Below are 20858 nucleotides of genomic sequence, written 5' to 3' on the forward strand. Positions count from 1 at the left end.
CTTAGCTCCTCACTATAACTCCTCTTGAACTGCCCATCTACCCATTACTCAAATACAGTTGCTCAGTGATTCAAGCGGAGCAAAGACAATAATTCAGTGTTAAAATATTCCTGCTTATTAGGTCAGCACCGGCAGTAAATGTACGAAACGGGTTTAAATGGGTTTGTACCCGTCATTACCTGTCACTTGATACTCCCAGCAAGCTGTCTCCATTCACCTCCAGAATCTGGTCTCCTGGATGCAGCCGTCCTAGAAACAACAACTAATTATACTGTTGACACTGTATCATAAACACAGCTGCAATATAAGGTATCCTATTATATTCAGTGCACTCAAAGGAAGGCACATAATGACATGTGGAGGTCACACTGTGACAGGGCACTGCTGGGGGGAGGTCACACTGTGACAGGGCACTGCTGGGGGAGATCACACTGTGACGGGGCACTGCTGGGGGAGGTCACACTGTGACAGGGCACTGCTGGGGGAAGTCACACTGTGACAGGGCACTGCTGGGTGGGTCACACTGTGACAGGGCACTGCTGGGGGAGATCACACTGTGACGGGGCACTGCTGGGGGAGGTCACACTGTGACAGGGCACTGCTGGGGGAAGTCACACTGTGACAGGGCACTGCTGGGTGGGTCACACTGTGACAGGGCACTGCTGTGGGAGGTCACACTGTGACAGGGCACTGCTGGGGGAGGTCACACTGTGACAGGGCACTGCTGGGGGAGGTCACACTGTGACAGGACACTGCTGGGGGAGGTCACACTGTGACGGGGCACTGCTGGGGGAGGTCACACTGTGACAGGGCACTACTGGGGGAAGTCACACTGTGACAGGGCACTGCTGGGTGGGTCACACTGTGACAGGGCTCTGCTGGGGGAGGTCACACTGTGACAGGGCACTGCAGTGGGGGAGGTCACACTGTGACAGGGCACTGCTGGGGGGAGGTCACACTGTGACAGGGCACTGCTGGGGGAGGTCACACTGTGACAGGGCACTGCTGGGGGAGGTCACACTGTGACGGGGCACTGCTGGGGGAGGTCACACTGTGACAGGGCACTGCTGGGGGAGGTCACACTGTGACGGGGCACTGCTGGGGGAGGTCACACTGTGACAGGGCACTGCTGGGGGAGGTCACACTGTGACAGGGCACTGCTGGGTGGGTCACACTGTGACAGGGCACTGCTGGGGGAGGTCACACTGTGACAGGGCACTGCTGGGGGAGGTCACACTGTGACAGGGCACTGCTGGGGGAGGTCACACTGTGACAGGGCACTGCTGGGTGGGTCACACTGTGACAGGGCACTGCTGGGGGAGGTGACACTGTGACAGGGCACTGCTGGGGGAGGTGACACTGTGACAGGGCAATGCTGGGGGAGGTCACACTGTGACGGGGCACTGCTGGGGGAGGTCACACTGTGACAGGGCACTGCTGGGGGGAGGTCACACTGTGACAGGGCACTGCTGGGGGAGGTCACACTGTGACAGGGCACTGCTGGGGGAGGTCACACTGTGACAGGGCACTGCTGGGGGAGGTCACACTGTGACAGGGCACTGCTGGGGGGAGGTCACACTGTGACAGGGCACTACTGGGGGAGGTCACACTTTGACAGGGCACTGCTGGGGGAGGTCACACTGTGACGGCACTGCTGGGGGGAGGTCACACTGTGACAGGACACTGCTGGGGGAGGTCACACTGTGACAGGGCACTACTGGGGGAGGTTACACTGTGACAGGGCACTGCTGGGGGAGGTCACACTGTGACAGGGCACTGCTGGGGGAGGTCACACTGTGACAGGGCACTGCTGGGGGGAGGTCACACTGTGACAGGGCACTACTGGGGGACCCCACACATGTGACAGGGCACTGCTGGGGGAGGTCACACTGTGACAGGGCACTGCTGGGGGGAGGTCACACTGTGACAGGGCACTGCTGGGGGAGGTCACACTGTGACAGGGCATTGCTGGGGGAGGTCACACTGTGTCAGGGCACTGCTGGGGGAGGTCACACTGTGACAGGGCACTGCTGGGGAGGTAACACTGTGACGGCACTGCTGGGGGGAGGTCACACTGTGACAGGGCACTGCTGGGGGGAGGTCACACATGTGACAGGGCACTGCTGGGGGAGGTCACACTGTGACAGAGCACTGCTGGTGGAGGTCACACTGTGTCAGGGCACTGCTGGGGGAGGTAACACTGTGACAGGGCACTGCTAGTGGGGGGGTGTAACACTGTGACAGGGCACTGCAGTGGGGGAGGAATTAATAATATTTACCATCAAAATAAGCTACTCCCCCAGGAAGGATTCTTTTGACATAAACCCCATACTCCTCTCTGCTGAACTCCCGTATTCCTCCAATCACTTTAATCCCTGTGATACAAAGACCCATCAAACCATTACTGAATGGAAATCAGCATGACAAAGCCTAAGAATCCTAATTACTAGGGACGGGCTCAGACTCACCTGTTTTTATAATCCGCACCCCATACATTATCCCAAACTGCGCTACAGCAGAAACTGTAGACTACCAGAAAATATTTAATGAGTACAAATTTGAACCCTTTAGCTGGGAGAGGGTCAGTACAAATTTGTAGCTGTTGATCCCTAATGCAAGCAGTTAATGCTATCTAATCCCTGTGCACACATTCACTAACACACTGATGTACACACATAATAACACCTAGACACAAATACACAGAGGCAATGACACACACAGTATAATCACAGACACACTGTTATATACAATGACATACACTCCATCCGACAGCTGTACTTATTAGGCAGTTTCTGTACCTATTTTATGTACTGTACATAATAAAAGCAGGTCTACCTATTGTAGCTTTTTGTACACACGTATGAGAGTCCATGAGCGCTGAATCTTAAGATAATTACAGCTTGAAGATCGATGACTGATTTGATAAATGATCAACGGTTACAGGAAAGTTAGCACTACTTCATTTTTATGTATACATGAGTATATGCAAATACATCCAGAAATACAAGTCTTTAATTGGTAAAATCTTTGCATGCAATAAATGTCTTGTGTTATTATGCCTTAAGTGGTCACTTGCTTGTAAACTTCTGTATCACACATTAACAGAGGAAGTAAAGTGTACTTCTTTTTCATATGCCCAATGATGGTGTCTCTATATATATATAGCCTGGCCTTCGGTCGGCAGCTATGTATTCTTCTGGGCCTTTCCTCTGTCAGTCAGGCAGTGGAAAGGTTAATTCTTCCAGTTGGTCTGTTTTGCATTTCAGCTCTGAGTATGTAGCAATATTCAGGGGCAGACCTAAGCAACATTTGAATGTGTTAATCCAAAGGGTGGATATGGGTTGGAACACCCCCTGATGTGTGTGTGAGCCAATCGGTATCCAGCTTTGAGTTGTAATGATTCAAAGCTAGAGACACTCCCTGAGGATATTCAAATTGAGACATATTCCCAAATTCAGTTAGTCTTCAGAGAGTCTTCAGAGAGAGCTGAGAGAGATAAGAAGCCAAGAAGAGTTCTCTCCCTCCTGCCCCACCTGGGTAAGGAGGGGGGAATTCAAGCTGCCATGAGCAGAGAGACAGAGATTACACCATGCCTGTGCTATCATGCTGTATGCTGTCTGCACATCTATGCTGAATAAAGATCCACAGAAAAGAAGCTGCTGTGTGTGTCCCTGTTCCTGTGTATGGAGTGTCAGTCGGGGTCTCTCCTCTGGAGACCCCCTGGATCTCTGCTGGCTGGAGGCGCTGTGCACCCTGAGAGAACAAGGTAACCTGTCCCACACCTCCTGTCCCTGTCCTGGGCTCTCCCCACAACACCGCGGAGCACTCAGCCCTCCTGTTTACCAGCAGGTCACAGCACCCAGACCACTCAGCGTGACCAGAAGGAGTGTACACCCCAATCTCATGTCGGGTGGGGTACCATGGAAGGGTTACATATATATATAGAATCCCACTTACACACGCAAGTATATATGAGAAAATTTTAATTTATTTAACATCTAGGGCCACACAATGTAAAACAGTCTCTGGAAATCAAGATACTGTACCAAAGCATGCCATACATGAATGAAATAAACTTCCAACTGATCTAATATGTAAGACTATGCTTGACAATAGGTCACTGAACTCAAGCAGGTGGGTAGGAGTAGAGCATAGATGCTAGAGAGGTTTGGGGCAAAAATGTCCGCCACCATTTGCATTTGCCCGCTCCTGGCCTATCGGACCAAATGGGAAGGACTTACTTACCTGTGCTGGCCGTCTCCGTTCTGCCGCCCTGCTTCTTCCAAATCGAGCATCAAATGACGCCGCGGACGGCACAAATGTGGTCTCATTGCCATGGCAACCGTCAAATGATGTCATGACGCCGCATTACCATTGAGTCATTTGACACTGGATTCTGAAGGAGAAGCAGAGCGACAAGCACAGGTGGAAGGCACTTTTTTAAATCCGCCGCTGCCAAGGACTGATAACCCCTTTTCACAAGAAAGGAGACAGGCCGGACCCATCCAATTACACAGGCATCTGTGTCAGCAGCACCCTGGGAAAACTGTTCAACAGCATCTTGAACAGCAGAATCCTCACCTTCCTGACAGGGCAGTGTATACTGAGTAAGAGCCAGACAGGCTTCCTGCCAAACCAGCGCAACACAGATCACATCTATACCCTACACAGCCTCATCCATAAGCACGTCCACAACACCAACAAGGGCAAAATCATTGCTTGCTTTGTGTACTTTAAAAGGACCTTTCGAATCCATCTTGCATCCAGGTCTATTGCTGAAAATACTAGAGAGCAGAATCGGAGGGAGAACATACAACATCAAAAGTATATACTCTGAAAACAAATGCTGCGTGAAAGTAAATAACAAAAGGACAGACTTCTTCCATCAAGGCCGTGGAGTTAGGCAGGGCTGCAGCCTGAGTCCCACACGTTTTAATATATATATCAATGAGCTCGCAGCAGCCCTAGAATCCTCCTCAGCACCTGGGCTCCCCTTGGCTGGCACAGAGATTAATTCCCTACTATACACAGACAATCTGCTCCTGCTGTCCCCAACAGAACAAGGCCTCCAACAGAAACTGGCGATACTAGAAAAATTCAGCCAGACCTGGGCACTCTCTGTGAACCTAGACAAAACCAGAATGGTGGTATTCCAGTAAAAACATCCAAACAAATCACAATTCACACTGACTGACAATACACTGGAACTACATACATTATTCTACAACATCACCGCATTTTTCTTGGATTTTTTTTCGAATGCTACGCACTTCACCGGGTGCATGCCGCATTCATGTTGCATTCTCAGCCGCGGTTCATGCGCGGTTGATGCGTTTATTGAGAATGGTTCGGATTTAATAGGTTGCAATTCTTCGCGTGTCCGCCAGATGGCAGATATTCATGAATTGTAATGCGCATGCGCTTCAGTAATGTGTCGACTTGCAGGTGTTTCGTTTAAAAAAGATACCACAGTGGGCTATTGTAACTTGGCCTTGGGACTGAAGGAAGAGGTTACAATAATGTATCAATTTAGGCTTTTCATATTAAAGAAAGACAAACACCAGTTTCTGTTATTCTCCAGAGTCAGTTCCCGCCGCCATGAGTGCACAAATGCAGCCCGTGTTCCAAAAACCCGACAGAACGTACGCGTATTTAACATGGGCCGCGATTAATGCAACAGAGGATAAGATGGCAACGGTTGTTCAAATGTATCAGTATTTTATCGAAAACTATGACTTTTACAAATTTTCGCCAGCTCCTCATGTGTGGAAGCGTGCAATAAAGAAAAAGTTATGTAGCGATCCATGTTTTTTTCGTATTGATCCCGAATTTATTGGAGGGTATTGGTGTGTATCACCGGGTTTTTCCTGTATCTATGATCATGCAGACGGCAAAAGGCAAAAGGTCGTGTTAAAACCAAGTACCTTGGTCTAACAATCAGCTCATCAGGGAAATGCAACCTGGTCATAAATACACTGAAGGAGAAGCCCGCAGAGCATGTTATACAATAACGAAACAACTTCATGTAATTTTGACCACAACGATTGTTATTTCTAGACACAAAGTGTTTTTTGACACCTGAAAAGTTTGTGTACCCTAGTGTTTAATTATTGAGATGATTTTTAAACGAATGTATAAATTATTGAGTGATTTTGGTATACTCCTGCCACTTTATATTCTAATGATTTATTTCAGGTTTCTTTCTATTTTACATTTCTACGCAGTAGGAATTCACATTGTCTTATTTACTGTAGACTTCCTGTTACTGGAATGCAGCCTCTGGTGCTAACCCTTTGCGACTGTACGAGTCCATGACTGGAGGAGGCTGCTTGAGGACTATTGGACATGACACACAGTGACAGCCCATGCTCCTATAAGCCTTGGAAGCACACTTTTCTCTTTATGTTCATATATTTAGATCACAGTATTATCCAATCATCTCTTTCCACGCTTCTCCCCTAACTGATGTAATTGAAATAAAGGGCTCATATTGCCAAAACAATCCGACAAATCTCTTTCATCCTGGGCAGGGCCAGACGCAAATCCTGTCTGATTACTGAAAGGGGTGATTACCTTACAGCATGGCTCCAGGCCATTAAACTCCCTGCCCCCTCCCTGACAGAGCTAGATAAATATTTATGTATGTATATTTTTTTGTTTATATATCCCCAAGCATGTACAGCATAGCACCTATGTAAGCAAAACAGCAGGGACTTACAATCCCAGCAGTATGTATATAATAGCATCTATATGTCAATTATCAATAACATGTGTGAGTCTGTGTCTTTGTACATATGTAAAAATCGGTATGTATCTTTGTATATATCAGTGTGTCTTTACTTAAGCTATGTATAATGGCACCTTTATATGTGTATCTGTGCCTCTGTGTGTACAATTGTCTGTGTATATTAGTAGTTTACTATACAGTATATGCATTTGCTGTGTGTGATTGTGAATTTGTGCAGTAGGGTTAAAGAGCATAAGGCTAAGGCCCCGCTCCCTCCGTCAGCGCTCCTGCACTGCAGACAGGCGCCGCTGACAGACACGGACCGCGATATGCGGTCTGTAGGGAGCCGGAGCCGGAGCGGGAGGTGGGCGGGAGTGGGAGACTTGAGCGGAGGGACCCGCTACTCTCCCCCCCCCTCCCTCTCTCACTCCACGGGCTCGGGCTGGCACTCATACACACAAGCAGACACACACACACAGACAGACACACACACAGGCAGAGGCAGGCCCTCACGTACTCAGACACACACATACACACACACACAGAGACAGGCACTCACGCTGCTTTCCCCCCCCACTCCTCCCCGCTCCCCGAAGCCTCTCCTCCTCCCGAAGCCTCCCCTCCTCATTGGCTCACAGCCACACCACGTGATGCGTCAACGCTAGGGATCACCATTCTCTTGTATCCCATAGCGGCTGACGCGTCACAGCGTGTAGTGAGCTGTGCAGCCAGGGGGGACCGGGACCGGCTCGGGAGGATTCCCCTGCTGGTGGGGAGCTCGCGTGTGGCCGCCCGCGCCGCCGGGCGCACCGGGTCCCAGGCCTAAGATGCTGGTAGCAGCTATAAATGCAGACCGCATCAATCACTCCTTCACTATCAAACAAGTCATGCAATAGGTTACTGAACCCGTCTGGTAGTGAATTGGTTAAAATGTTGTGCTTGCTTGCAACAACAACAAAAAACCCAGATCAATTGTGTAAATATAAATCCATCATTAAGCATGGGGATTTAGCGGTAATATACAGTAATATAGTCTGTGTAATGCAGGGAGGGGGGGGAAGTGTGTACAAGTAAACACCTTCAGCTAGATATGCCTCCACATCACGTGTGATGTCTTACCCCTCACACTCCCATATATTTCTCTCCCCCCTCACTGTCCACCTATCTCCCTCTTATCTCACTCCCTTTCTTACTCCCTCTTTTCCTCTCCCACACACTCAATTTCCACACACACACACACACACACACACACACACACACACACACACACACACACACACACACACACACACACACACACACACACACACACACACACACACACACACACACACACACACACACACACACATACACACACACACACACACACATGTCCAACAGCTTTCCTGGGGCCAAGGACTAGAGTTTCTATTGCCCCCCCGCCCCCCCCCCCCAGTGTGTTGGCGCAGTGCAACCCCTCCCCTTCTTTTACACCTCTTACCCCCCTCTATTAATCTCCTCCTCCTGATTTCTCTCCCCCTCTCATCTCACTCTCCCCCCCCTCTGCTATCACTCAGTGACCTCCCTCTCACTCAATCCCCCCTCCCCCTTCTCACACTCATTGTGAGTCTTTGTGTCTTTTTCATGAGACAATAAAGTAAAACAGCCCACATTAACTGGTAGTGAAATCCCTGGACTCTGGTTGAGCTTCAGAGTGAACGGCTAAATGGGTTTCACAGGTGGTGGAATAATCACAGCGTGTTAACCTCTCGACTTGTTAATTCCCAGGAAGTCTTTTACATAGATATAGTATATTTTGAATCACAGAATCTAAATTGTATGTACAAGATCTGAGTATGTATTAGAAATCATAATGTCCCCAAATGAGTTCAAAGTATGAACTATCAGAGGGGTTCATTGTAGTGGTAAAGTACACAGGGGTAGGAGGAAGATGCAAGATCTGAAAAGATTTTCGAAAAAGGAGCGGGGAAGAGCTGGAGGAGGGGAGAGAGCTGAGAAGAGATGAGGGAGGATGAGGAGGAGGAGGGATGCGGAGAGACAAGGAGGAGAGATGAGGAGGAGGGATGGGGGGAGATGAGGAGGAGGGATGGGGAGAGATGAGGAGGGGGAGAACGATGATCAGGGAGAGGGAAAAAAATTGCAGTCTATTATCTTATACTACTATGCTGATTTATTTAAAAACAAACCTATTACATTTGTCACATTTTACTGTTTTAAAACCGTTATATCAAATGATCAGGGTTTAAAACAACGACAAATCTGAAGCCTTAAATATAAACCTCCCACAAGAACAATTAAAGCTCATAAAACTAAACTTTGATTTAAAATGGAAGCCTCAGGCTATAAAATACTTGGGAATCTGGTTAACCATTGCGCAGGACACCGTATGCGAGGGGAACTACCCAGCAATTATAAAAACCTTGAAAAAAGAGCTAGAGGAATGGTCCAGATATCATATCTCCTGGATAGGTAGAGTAAATGCTATTAAAATGAATCTATTACCAAGAATCCTATATCTATTCCACACCTTACCAGGGCAAGTGAAAGTTAGGGATATACACGACTTGCAGACAAAAATCACCGAATTTATATGGAACAACCTAAAAGCGAGAACAAAACTACTCTTACTTTATCAATCCAAAACACCCGGAGGCTTAGCTCTGCCACATTTAAGGCAGTATTACCAGGCAGCTGATGTAAGCCAGCTGATCCACTGGCATGCTCACAAAAAGGTCAAAAAATGGGTGGAGATGGAGTCTGACACACTCTCAAATTCATCTATAGATATGGTATTGTGGTTAACAAAGAAAGATAGACCCAAACTGATGGTGCCTTCTGTGTCCCACTCACTTAAAATGTGGGACTCTTTGAAAATCAAACATGGGTTGACCAATTTAAAATCTCAGATGACACCATTATTTGAGAATCCTAGCTTTTCCCCAGGCACGGAACCGATAGCTTTCCAGGAATGGAGCAAGGCAGGAATAATGAGGGTCAAGGATCTATGGTCAAATAAAGAAATAAAAACGTTTTGAGACAGTAATGAAAGAGATTGGGTTACATACAGTAAGTCAGCCTTCTTTAGATATCTTCAACTGAGAGGCCATATAAGAAGTCTAGGCCCGTATAATGACTATACAGTTTTAGAGGACATGTGTCTCTCGGCGGAAGATAAGAAAGGCCTGACCTAAACGGTATGTAACCGACTGGCGGATGTCAGAAACCAAAATAAAACCCAAGGTGGGAAGAGGCTCTAAGAACTAGACCAAGAGCAGTGGGACGGTATATTTAAAGGGATTGCAAAGAGTTCCACATGTGTTATAATGAAAGAAAATGCAAGTATTAAATCGAGTAAGGCCAGGATTATACCCAAAAACGCATGTGGCGTCGTGTGTAGCTTGCATCCAATGAAAGTGATAAACTAGGTAGAAACCCCCCTCCCCCCATCAGCTGATGTGTGTAACTGGGTGAGTATAAGTCGGCAAACTTAGAGAAAGAACCCAATTAGTAGCACTCTATCACCATACTGGTGAACCATGGATAAAATACTGGGCATTAAAAACATATTAAATGACGCACTGTATCCGGTAGGAGTGATTACCCTCCGGATAATGGACTGTGCCGGATAAAGTATACAAATGTATGCCAATTATCCTGAGATAAGACATTATATTAAAGGATAATATCTTTTAATATAAAGTCTTATCTTAGGATAATTGGTATTAATGCCCAGTATTTTATCCATGGTTCAATAAAGCATTTATTTTAAATGTATCAGAAATCCTCCAGTATGGTGATAGAGTGCTACTAATTGGGTTATTTCTCTAAGTTTGCCATCCAATGACAGTGCTTATACCGCAAGCGACGGTCGCGACGCGCCATACTGCAGAGCGGACGGCTGGGGAAGAGACTGAGAATTTTTTTTTCTTGCGACGGCCGTGTCACGTGAGCGGTTCAGCCAATCAGGGCGCATCGCTCACGCCCACGCCTCCAAGTCTCCTCTGCCCTGTCTCCCTGGTATAAATCAAGATGCTGCTCGGCGGCAGCGCTGGGTGACGTCACAGAATAGCGCTGCCGCCCTGCAGCACTTGGTACAATGAAGGCCATAGAGCCAAATGCAAACTCACATTATACATAGAAACATAAGGCATTGAAATACAGCAGGTTATCATCAAGGGTGTGTGGTGCAGTCTCACTGTCAGCAGCATTTCCCTGTGTCTGCAAGTGTCCACATGGCTCTGACTCACTTGATTTAATACATAGTTGCTCCCATCTGCACTATATCTCCACTATATCTGCACTATGTCTTCCTTGCTCCCCCTGGAATTTGAAGAACAATTCGGCCTTTCTGGGACCAACGGAGACAGTCCCTACCAGAGGGTTTCAGCACGGAGTTACAGCCACATTTGTTTAATCACGGTATGCACTTTTTATAGATACTTTATTCACAATAATATTGTAGATCAGTTTCATTATTTGCCCTTGCATTTTGTATCACTTGAATTGCTGTGGGAGCGCCTCTTTTAGCACTTTCTTTGTATCACAGTCTTTAGAACAGTGCAGGAGAGATCAGCAGTAAATCAATAAATACTTTATCTCTATAGGAAGAAACCATCTACATCGTGCACACGCCTACTAGTGCAATAGCAGTCGCTAAAATGTATTATTCAATAGATTATAGAATATATAATTTAATACATCACCCAGTCCATTGCCGCAGTCATTGAACTCCATACAATATACCGTGCGATCCATTCCGTAAGGACCCATTAATGTCCTGCAAAACACCAGGTGTGGGTTAAATGCAGCATGGCAACTTTCCTACCACTGAGGAGGCATTTATCAAAGTCTCCTACACGTACTTGCAACAAATGTTTGCAGTGTAACATAGGTTCATTACATTGAAAAATCAACATTTCTACCCCCCCCCCCCTGAGAGCACAGGCTGCAAACACTGGCTTCTCATCTCTGAGAGCTCTCAGATGTGAACAGTATGTGTCAATGCATACTTGGATCCCTCAAGCAACCGTGACACTGAGTGGATACATAATATCCCTTATAGACAATTCCTCCGCCTTAGGCTACGCTTATAGTGCCGGCGACGCGACGGCAACGGCGATGTCAGGCTGCGGTTGCTGGAAAAATCAAATTGAGAGGACTTCCAGCGATCGCGACCAAGCCGTTGCGCTTACTATAAGCGCATGCGATGCAGCAAGGTGTCTGTTTTGACGCGTCGCCAGCACTATAAGCGCAGCCATGTCAGACACATTCTCAGGCACAGAATGTCCCAATGTACGGCGGTGTTACACACTCAGGCACACCGGTTTTACAAAGATGTACCTCTGTTCATTACTTAATTTAATGGTGCCCATCGTCAGACCAGGAAAATTATCTCCCGCCATTGGAACATCCTGAAATTGGATCCGGTCTTCAATGATATCCTGCCTCCACAACCTAAAATAGTGTTCACAAAAGCTGGGGACCTCAGAAGCATCTTAGCACCTAGTTTAGTTCAGGCCGGTAACCCTGCATTTCTTCAGACATCTAGGCCAGATGGCTGTTATAAATGGTCAGGGTGTAAAGCATGTAGTCATATGAGACCGGCTAAGCAGACCAAGCAATATCCTACATGCGTGTTTTTATTTAATAAATCCGTTCTGTACTGTGATAAAATACATGTAGCATTTTTAAACCACTCTGAAAGACATTTTTAATGTATTAATGTAACCAGCATTTTTTGTTTCTATAGTAACCATTTGCCAAGTCACATCCCCTTCCGATTCTGAAGCAGGCTCTGGCCCCTTTTTGAGCCCTTCCCTCTCTCTAGCAGTGCACCAATTGTATCTAGTGACTGCCTGTTCACATGATCTTCCCCACAGAACTTTGCATCTTGGGTCCTCTGCTGCTGCACTGACAGCCATTTAGTGAACCCCAAACTGAATCTTCACCGATCGATCGCAGGAGAATGGATAGATCAGCAACTTAGCTAATTACTTATCATTGTGTGGATTGTATTGATGCACATATAAAAAGGGGAAAATAAATAAATAAACGCAACTTGGACTGCTGATTTAAATCCCAGTGACTTCAACACTAGATTTGTTATATATATATGTTGCAGTGTGATTGTGGTATACAGTATGTAGGGAAAACTATTAGATGTTTAAAGATCAGGATATTTGAACATTTAAGGAATATTAAGTATATTACCCTTAAAAAATTATAGATAAAAGGAAGCTTCTAACATTTTTGTTGGATCATTTTTTACGGGAACACCAGTGTGACCCCCAAGCACTCCATTTCTCAGCTGAGTCCCTCAAAGATAATATTAGAGCAGGTAACAAAGACTTGCTGTTGTTACGGAGGAAAAAGTACTGGATTTTCAAACTTAAAAACAAACATCCTTTTGGTTTTCATCATGTGGTTGATATCACTTATTTTTTTTTTGTTTCAATCTTTTTTTTTTATTGGAAATATATAAGCAACGATACAGGGTTGTTATGAACACATAACTGAGGCTGGTAGAGAAAATTTCCAATTAACATTTTATCATAACGGAAGGGGAGGGTAGGGAGGGGGGGGGAGACAGACAGACGAGGAGGGAGGGGTGGAAAGGGGAGGGCGGGGGGAGGGGAGCGGGGAAGCCCCTGCGACATGGATCTAGGCCGGCCCGAGGGTCGCGACCCCATCCATGGGTCCCAAGTTTTTTTGGAACTGCGGCAGTTTTTTATGGAGCATCGCTGTGAGTCTCTCCATAGTCATGACTGTGTTGATCCTTTTGACAACTGTGCCTCTAGTTGGGGCTTTTATTTGCTTCCAGGCCGCTGTGGCGGAGCATCTGGCGGCTGTGAGAATCGAAGAGATCAGTCTGCCCATTGGCGTGGGGATGTTTTCAATAGATTTGCAGAGCACGAAGGTCAGGGGGTCCAAGGGTATCTTTAGTCCTGTGGTCTCATGTATTAACTTTTGAATCACGGACCAATATCTCTGGATCTCTGGACATGACCACCAAATGTGAGCCATGTCTGGATTTTGACCACATCCCCTCCAGCACAATATATCACTCATTTTTATGTTATTAAGAGTATGTATTTTATTGTAGGTTACATACACTGGCGACACACTTTATTCGAGCTCGGCTAGTCCCACGAATTCGGGTATACCCGGGTGTATTGAGGTTTGTGACTGTTTTCTGCCCGAGTGCATTGAGTTATTTTCCAGGCAGGGATTGAAGCATTTTATTCCCGCTGGCTGCAATACTGCACAGTATATATATATATATATTGCATTACAATTCATGAATTTATGCCATCTGGTAGACACGCGAAGCATTGCAGCCTATTAAATCCTAATCATTATCATTTAACAGATCAGCCGCCCATCAGCCAGGCATGAACCCAGGCTGAGAAGGCAAATGCAACGGGGCTTGTCAGAGGTGAGGAGCGGCGCATTCCAGGTATCTGCCAGGTACATACTGGGTATTTGCTCGAATAAAGTGTGTCGCAGCAGTATGTTTGGAGTATCTGCTGCAATCACTTGGTTTTGTGTTTATTTTCACAAATACTCCAGGTGATGAGGTTGACATGGACGTATTTATTTATATACAATTGTGTATATTGTATGTGTTTATATTTGAATATTTGTGTACTCCATCCAGGGAGCCCATCTTTCTAAAATGATATATTTATGGTTTAAATAAACTTTTCCTTTTACTCACTCACATACACGTTTTATTTTTATTCTTATTATGGCAAATTCTTTTGTTAGCAATTTTATTCACGTATACACAGAAATATATTTATATATGGTTTCACTAATTAAGATATGTTTACTTATTCAATGCACTTTATTGCACTCATATTTTGTTATGAGTTATATAACAAATAGGGATGATTCTATCCCTATATATATATATATATACACCAAAAGGGACCACATACAGTATCTACACACACTTTTAGAAATGCAACACCCTCTTGCATATCCACACCTAGCCACACCATTTTTATACACTCCCACTCCACACCCACCTTTTGTAAAGCACTGTATACACTGTGGGCACTGTATAAATTTATATTTACATACATACATACACACATACACACACACTCTTACATCACTAACATTCAAAGACTATTTAACACCTCAAGTCATAAATCGCATACTGCACAGGGGGGAGGGATAGGTTTCAGTCACAAATAACATTCCAGGATGCCCTGTTTTTAAGTTAAACCTTTCTTTATCGATTGTAACACCACCGGAAGAAGAGATCAGTGTATCTCGAAAGCTCGCACAAATAAAAGCATTTCGTTAGCCACAGAACGGTATCGTCTATTCATTTTTGATTATTCAGCTCAGCTAACACGGTACAGAGCCTCCTGCACGTGTGCCATGAGCAGACTGGAGGGCTTATCCACAAAGCGTGATACAGAGAGTGGGAGCCAGAGAGAGACTGCCGATGGAGGGGACCAGTCATAGGAATAGTGGCACCACAATACACACCTCTGCGAAGTACAAGGCTGCAACCCGCAGTTCCTAAATCCGTTTGGCTGAATTTCCCAGACATTCCCGGCCTAATCGGGTTGCTTCCTTTTAAAAGCTGCAGGGATTTGTTAAAATCCGTGAAAGCCTTGGTTGCGCAGACTTGAAAGAATCCGGCGCCGAATTCAACTTGAATTCGTTCCACGGATTCCAAATAATTCAAAATGGGTCAGTCCAGTCAGTCACAGGTTAATGGTCAATGGTTAAACTACAAGTTTTATTAAGTAAATAATGTATAAATGTTTGAGCTATACTACTACAACAGCAGCAGCAGGACTAACCAACCTACAGCTGAACCCTGCCGGCTTAAACTTGAGGCAGCACCACTATTTATATACTTCTCTTCCCATAATTCGGATTCTGCATAAGTCAGATGAATTTTCAGTGATGTAACAAAAACGAACCTGTCTTTTTTAGTCTGATCCGGCGAATTCTGCGGCTAAAAGAAAAAGGTCCAATCCGCAGCAGACTCAGAATCAGGCGAAAATGTCACCCGTCTCTACCTACAACTGCCAGACTCTCCCCAGTGCAGCATCTTAAAAGCAAACCCTTTCTTCAAAGTGCAGGTCTCATCTAGGACAGAGGCACAACATACAGCTCTACTCACAAGTTCATAATGCAATTCTCCATTTAATGAGACAGCCTGGAATAGGGGAAAGACAACGTTTCAGGTCCTTTCAGGACCTTTCATCTGGAGGGAGTTTTTTAAGCGCATGGGATGGGAAGGGATGGGGTCGGGGAACACAAATATTTGACTTAGAGAACATATGTCCCTTTGTTGGCTAATGATCGAAGGTAATCTAATGGAATACACAATCTCCAGGACAATCCACTCCTCTCATGGGACCATGTATTATGGAAGAAAAGACAAAAGAGAGAAGAAAAAAACATAACGTGATACTGCTTTTATAATTAAAAAAAAGATTTAGGGGCTAACCTGATTCCATTAAACTCACATTTAGAAAAAAGTAACAGCATTTTACGAACAGTGGCTTATGCAAGCACAGCAGTCCTGGTCACACCACTCAGAAGCTGTATTTTTACCCCCCATCCCATATGTTTAAAGAACTCACTTTTTAACAGTTTTTCCGACTTACAAATTAAATAGCGAAAAATTAGGGGAATCCTTGATGGAGAAGCATTTAGGAGTGCTTTTAGACAGCAGTCTTAGCAATAGTGCCCAATGTCATGCAGTAACTGCAAAGGCATATAAGATCTTATCTTGTATTAAACGGGGGCTGGACGGAAGGGAAGTAAGCATAATTATGCCCCTCTCTAAAATATTAGACCACACCTTGAGTATGAAATACCGTTTTGTTCACCACTTCATATAAAAAAACATTAAACTAGAAAAACTCCAGAGAAGAGCCACCAAATTAATTAAGGGGATGGAATATCTGATTTATGAGGAGGCTAGCTAAAGTAGATTTGTTTACACTAGAAAAGAGGCGTGTTAGAGGGGATATGATAACTATATACAAATATATTCTGGGACATTAAAAGGAGTGTAAATAACTATTTATTCCAAGGGGAGTTCAAACAACATGGGGGCATCCCCTCAGGTTGGAGGCAAGGAGTGTGAAGATTGAGATAAGGTGTATGGCTCAGGCTATGTGAAGACAAACTATCATCACCACCATTTTTGCGCAGCAGCCATTTTGAGTGTTGGCTTGTGTATATGTGTATCTGTTTATTTGTGTATGATTGATATGCTGCAGAGTATCGCTCCTGGCTGTGACTAGCCCTTGTATAATTCCTACTAGTCATGAAATTGAAATAATTGCATTTGTAAGAGTTTTTGCAGCAAAGTCATATATTGCTGACCTTAGTTTCTCTTATCTGGCAGCTGCACCCAAAGGGCTAAGAGGTTTACTCCTTAAAGTGAGGCGGTTAAGAGGCCCACAGTGCGGTGGAATATATAGGATAAGATATAGCTTACGTAGTATATTTCTGTATGAATAAGGATTTTTATACAAGTCATCGTATTGTTTTTTATCTCTAAGCCAGCCCCCTTAAGGGGCGTATTACTCATTTTGAAATGTATAAAAATGTGATGCCAAGCAATATGTTTTCAGAGGCCTGAGTTCATTTTGAATTCTCTCTCATTTGTACCTTGGTGCAGATAAACTCACGTTGATACTTTGAACCCTTGACTCATTGATATTATTTCTACGCTTACTCAGGAGATTTCACCAGCAACAAAGGAAAGGGTTCTTAAGGTAGTTAAAATGTGGAATTCATTACCCATGGAGACTGTGATGGCAGATACAATAGATATCTTTTGAAAAAAACAGTTGGACCTCTTTTTAGAAAGGAAAATATACTGGGGATATACCAAATAAGTAACATGGGAAGGATGTTGATCATGGGGAAAATCTGGTTGCCATTATATGGAGTCAGGAAGGAATTACATTTTCCCATTATGAGAAATCATTGGATGATGTTTTACTTGGGTTTTTTGTTTGCCTTCTTCTGGATCAATATACTGTAAGTACAAATAGAGGATAAAGTATCTGTTGTCTAAATTTAGCATAGGTTGGACTTGATGGACGTATGTCTTTTTTCAATCTCATCTACTATGTAACTATGTAACTTCACAACAAGGAAATTGTCACCTCAAGATCAGTTGGTAAGAATAGTAACAGCAACAGGAATGAACGGGGAGACAGAGCGGTGGAATCTGCAGAATGTGAAACCGTCTACTGTATATCATTAATTAATTCAAGAATAATTCCAATAAAAAATGGACATGGAACAGATTCAATGGAATCAAGAATGAAACGGACTACAATATATCCTAGCTAAGAAGAGACGTGATTGGAGACTGCACCGTCATTAACAGTTTTGACACAAGAAGTGATCACTGATTGGTTTGTTGCACAGTACTTCTTAATATGGAGATTGAAAGAAGAAAATGGAAAACAAACATTCAACATCAAGAACCTTAAAACTAACAGTGGGGAACTAGAGCTGAAAAATTGCTTTCACTTCCTCGATATGCATGAGGATACTTTATGAGAAATGTATAAAGATGATATCTGAAAGCGCAGAAAAAACTCGATCACTAACAAAAAACAATTGTAATTATTTTAATTTATGAGGCTCGTCTTTAATAAACCAATAAAGATTACGTTTTACCAGTATAGGTTATCTGGTGTGCTCTTTAAGCGGACCTCTCCAATTTGGGACTAGTTTCTTCACCACCCTCCAAATACTTTGTATTGTTACTATTATAGGTGGTGATGATGCACACTGTTATATTATAACCACAAATTGATTCTATCTATTGTGGGGCATCAGTAATGAGAGTATTTTTCTCTCTTTGGATATCCTCAGACGTGCCTTTTATCCTTTTGGGTCATGTGAGTGCAATGGTTGAAGCTTTCTTCACATCTCATTGAAAATTTGTATTACTGTATTACACTATATACTTTTTCATCTGGGTTGGAATTCTGCGCTTCCCATTTCATTACAGACATGTTTTTGTTTTTATAAATCAGTTCTGTAGTATTTTAGAAGACTCTTTTTTTTTTAATGTACTGAGCATTCTTCGGTTTCTATAGCAGGCTCTGCCCTCTTTCTAGCACAAACAGATCTCTTGCAGTGTTCCCAGTACGATGGAATGGAAGGTTTGAGCGCAGCAGTTTGGCCGTGACCAAACCGACACCGGCGCTCCGCAGCCAGGTATGTCGCCGCCCCCTCACTACTCAAGGCACTTTGCAGACGCCACTTCGCCGTCTATGCTATCTGTATATATCCTAAGGAGCTCTCACGCGATCTCCCAATGTACCAAGGATCTCGCCCAGCAGCACCCTCAGCGCGCTCTCTATGACACATTTTTACACGTATTTCATTTGTTTCCTGAGCTGCCACTGCCATTTTGAATGACCAAATCATGTTAAATTTCCCATAAATTACCCAATTGTGTTAAATTTCCCACCACCAAGTTGCCAAAATTATTTAATAAATGATTAGAAGTTTTGTACATTTATCTTTACATTTCCTTGTGCAGAAGACACAAGGGGAAGGGGGGGGGGGCAAGAGACAAGAGGTGAGGGGCAGGAGAGACAAGGGTGGGTAGGAGACAAGGGGGGGCAGTGGGCACTCAGGACCCAGGGGGCAACCTCAACCAGCTAGTTTCAGGTAGTTGATGGGAGGAGAGAGGAGTTTGATTGATGGATACTATTGCAAGGGTGTTCATTATGATTGAAGGAAAGCGTGTTATCTTTTATGTGGTTGCAACAGATCATCAGAAAGTGTTAAGGTGTTTAGAACAGTGGGTTAATTGTTTAATAAATATTTTTTTTAAAAAGTCAGGATGATAAATAGTTTTAATTGGAGGGTTGGAGTTGCAGGATATGTGGAATCGTGGCTTTACAGGGTTGGATGTTTTTTGGGGGGATATTATGAGTAACCATGTTATGAGTGACCAGGAAGGGACTAAGTGCTGATGTACATCTGTGCCTGATACAATTCTAGGCACCAGTCAATCATGGTTTATAACACGTCATGTGAGTCGGGAGCGAGGGAGGATCAGTAAAAGTGGAGGTAGAGTCGGGCCTCTTTGGGTTTTTATGGAGATGGTTGAAGCTCTATTATTTGTATTTTCAATGGCAAACCAAAAAGGCAAACGAGGACTCCTGGAAATCAAATGTGTGGGTGCCAAATGGAAAAGTGGCAATGTTCCGGTGTCACAAAATCTAACCATGTTGGTGTTTCAGGCACAACAGTAATAAACTTCAAGAGTATCAAGATGACCAAAATACAGGGGATATGAATGATGGGGCAATCTCCTCCAAAGCACACAGCAAAGTCAGGAATTGAACCAGGTTCCACCAGGTCAGTGCCAGTCAGTCTTTACTCACTGAGCCACTCCTTGGGTCAACCCTTCACTGCTTTCTCCTAAACACTATCCAAAATGCTTATTGGAGCATATGGAGCAAAACAACATAATGCCATTGTCCGTTAAACCCCTACCACCCTGCAAATCAAGTATTTATTGTTTACATTGGCAGTTAAAAAAAAAATCTGGTGGTCCGCTGGATCTGAATTACGACACTCCACGATTCAGGGACCACCCAATTGCTGAGATTTACATTTTGAATGTTTGTCACTAATACTTGCAAAGACAAACAGTGATATCTGCAGGCTCACCCATTCGGAAGCTGCAACGTTGTCTCCAAATAACATCACAGCATTCTCTTACTGCCAGAGTGAGGTGGACCAATTTCTCTTAGACAATACTTCTTGTCGGGGAAATGCAAAATTAAATATCAGAAACCAAGGGGACCCTGTCACTTGGAATTATGGGGTACAGCTCCAGGCACCCCTTGTTTCAAATACAGCAAAAATAAATAAATATATATATATGTGAATAAATACGAGCAGCACAGGCTTACTGATTAAATACATTAATGTGAAATGACTCAAATAGAAAATTAGGCAAATTGCATCCATTTGTGACACTACAGTACGTGTCCTTTGTAAGAATGTCTGCACCTTTATCAGGATTATTCATTTGTCATATTTCTTAGTTTCAAAGAGGGTTACATGTTTTGTGCCAAACAATACGTTTATCCTCAGTGAC

At 44.3% G+C, this 20858-nt stretch overlaps 1 protein-coding gene across 7 annotated transcripts in view; it reads right to left on the bottom strand.

The window, feature by feature from the left end:
• The window catches only part of LOC142463424 (syntaxin-binding protein 4-like), a 78852-nt gene that overhangs the window by 34277 nt on the left and 23717 nt on the right, over window positions 1-20858 (bottom strand). For 3 of the 7 annotated variants that reach the window (XM_075566154.1, XM_075566155.1, XM_075566153.1), the window contains 3 exons: window positions 11434-11507; window positions 2280-2375; window positions 180-249 (listed from right to left, as the gene is read on the bottom strand). In XM_075566154.1, the coding sequence (XP_075422269.1) occupies window positions 180-249; window positions 2280-2375; window positions 11434-11507 (240 nt within the window). Of the gene's footprint in view, window positions 1-179; window positions 263-2279; window positions 2376-11428; window positions 11508-20858 lie in introns of all 7 variants that reach the window. The other 4 variants (XM_075566157.1, XM_075566158.1, XM_075566156.1 and 1 more) reach the window with 4 other exon arrangements.

Source organism: Ascaphus truei, chromosome 11 (genome assembly GCF_040206685.1).
Source record: "Ascaphus truei isolate aAscTru1 chromosome 11, aAscTru1.hap1, whole genome shotgun sequence".
NCBI classification, from domain to species: Eukaryota; Metazoa; Chordata; class Amphibia; order Anura; family Ascaphidae; genus Ascaphus; species Ascaphus truei.